The sequence below is a fragment of the Castanea sativa genome, chromosome 6 (assembly GCF_040712315.1).
Source record: "Castanea sativa cultivar Marrone di Chiusa Pesio chromosome 6, ASM4071231v1".
Taxonomy (NCBI): Eukaryota; Viridiplantae; Streptophyta; class Magnoliopsida; order Fagales; family Fagaceae; genus Castanea; species Castanea sativa.
In genome coordinates, this window is record NC_134018.1 from 39019210 (window position 1) to 39020834 (window position 1625).

At 40.2% G+C, this 1625-nt stretch overlaps 1 protein-coding gene across 1 annotated transcript; it reads left to right on the forward strand.

Moving 5' to 3' along the window:
• The first annotated feature begins 299 nt into the window (after positions 1–299).
• LOC142639914 (uncharacterized) lies at positions 300–980 on the forward strand. The gene has a single exon (XM_075814040.1). It carries the CDS (start codon positions 300–302, stop codon positions 978–980), a length of 681 nt encoding a protein of 226 aa, XP_075670155.1.
• Positions 981–1625: the final 645 nt, after the last annotated feature.

Below are 1625 nucleotides of genomic sequence, written 5' to 3' on the forward strand. Positions count from 1 at the left end.
AGGTACTCTCTCTCTCTCTCTCTCTCTCTCTCTCTCTCTCTCTCTCTCTCTCTGTGAAAATTGAAACCCAAAAATTTCCCATTTCCTGGTCTTTAAACCAAGGTATCAGATTCCAATTCAACCCATTGCAATATGAAAACTTGACAGAATTTTCTCATGGGTATTGCTCCTAAGGTATTTCTGACTTTTTGCCAGCCTAGATTTGCTATGTGTACTTTTTCCCCCTTTTTTGGTTATAAAGCAAAGGCCTTTGCTTCATAGTTCATAACTTAACAAACAAACAAAAATATATCTATCTCATGGAATTCCAAGCATTCCAGGACAATGCTTGGTACGAGGTTGAACTGGTAAGCAATGGTGACATACTCACCATTAAGTACAAGAACTTTGCGGACGAATGGGATGAGATATATCATGTGGGGAGATTCAATACTGTGAAAGAGATAGAGGATTTCGGGGCCAGGTTTCGACGCAGTAGCGTGCAATTGCAAGATGGGGAGTGCAGGAAAGTCGTCGCGGGCATGAAAGTTTGCGCCACGCATTATACTGATAATGGGGAAGTTAAATTCTACGATGCAACTGTTCACGAGGTGCAAAAGATCCAACATTCGTTTAAGAATGGAGAAGAAGAGTGTTATTGCATATTTGTGCTTGTGTGGCAACATGGTCCTTCAAAAGGCACAAAAACATTTGCAAGTGTTGCTAGTATTTGCCTGATCCGACATATGCAAGGGCTTGTTGATCAAGCCCTCGACTCCTTCTTGAAGATAGCGAGAGAGAGACTGGGAATTGCATCCCATAATCAGGATTCTTATGTTCAAAAAGGTCCGGTATGTGAAGACCCAGGTACTTCATCAACTTGTCAAACAAATTCTTTCATAGATGTTGATGCATTTTTTGAGAAATTAAGGAGAGTCAGACGGTTTAGATGTGCGGCCAGAACTTTTGAAGGGAGGCTTAATGGTCAATGTAAGAAGTGATCGAATTAACGTGGAATGAGCGGAAGGAAAGAGTGTCAAATAAGTCGATGTGAATAGAGGTTATAAGAAAAGACAATTTTTAGAAATGTATTGTGGAGATGATGCTAGACAGAGTTGAGTAGTTTAAAAGGCCTATGAACATATGATGTGGCTATGTCCATGAGGAGTAGTTCCGGTTGCTTTATTAGTTTGTTGGGGAATAGTTCTGGTTGCTTTACTGTAAAGAGTGTATATCTTGTGGCTATGTCAATGGGGAGTAGGGAGAAAACTGGGAATTTTTCCAATGATGCGGGTATGAGCTACTTTTGGCATTCCTTGTGGCATCTGAATCTACCTAGAAAGAATTTTGCAAGGAGAGTTTGTCAAATTATTCTGCATACTAGGCTTAATTTGCATAGGACCTGCTGTGTTATTTGTGCGAGCGTCACTGAATCTGCAGAACAAGTTCTGTGGTCCTGTTGATATGCAGAAAAAGTATGGGAGGATTGTGGTTTAGGTCCTATAATTCATAATACCGTGGGGTGTCTTCTATTGATTTTTTGTGGCAGGTTTTGAAGAAGGATGGTGTGGAGACAATGCAACAAGTAGTTACAGTAGCTTGGTCCATTTGAAATCAAAGAAACAAAGCTCTCTTTAATGAATCTA

Coding starts and splice junctions, on each gene's coding strand:
- LOC142639914 (XM_075814040.1), top strand. CDS start 300: ATGGAATTCCAAGCATTCCAGGACAATGCTTGGTACGAGGTTGAACTG.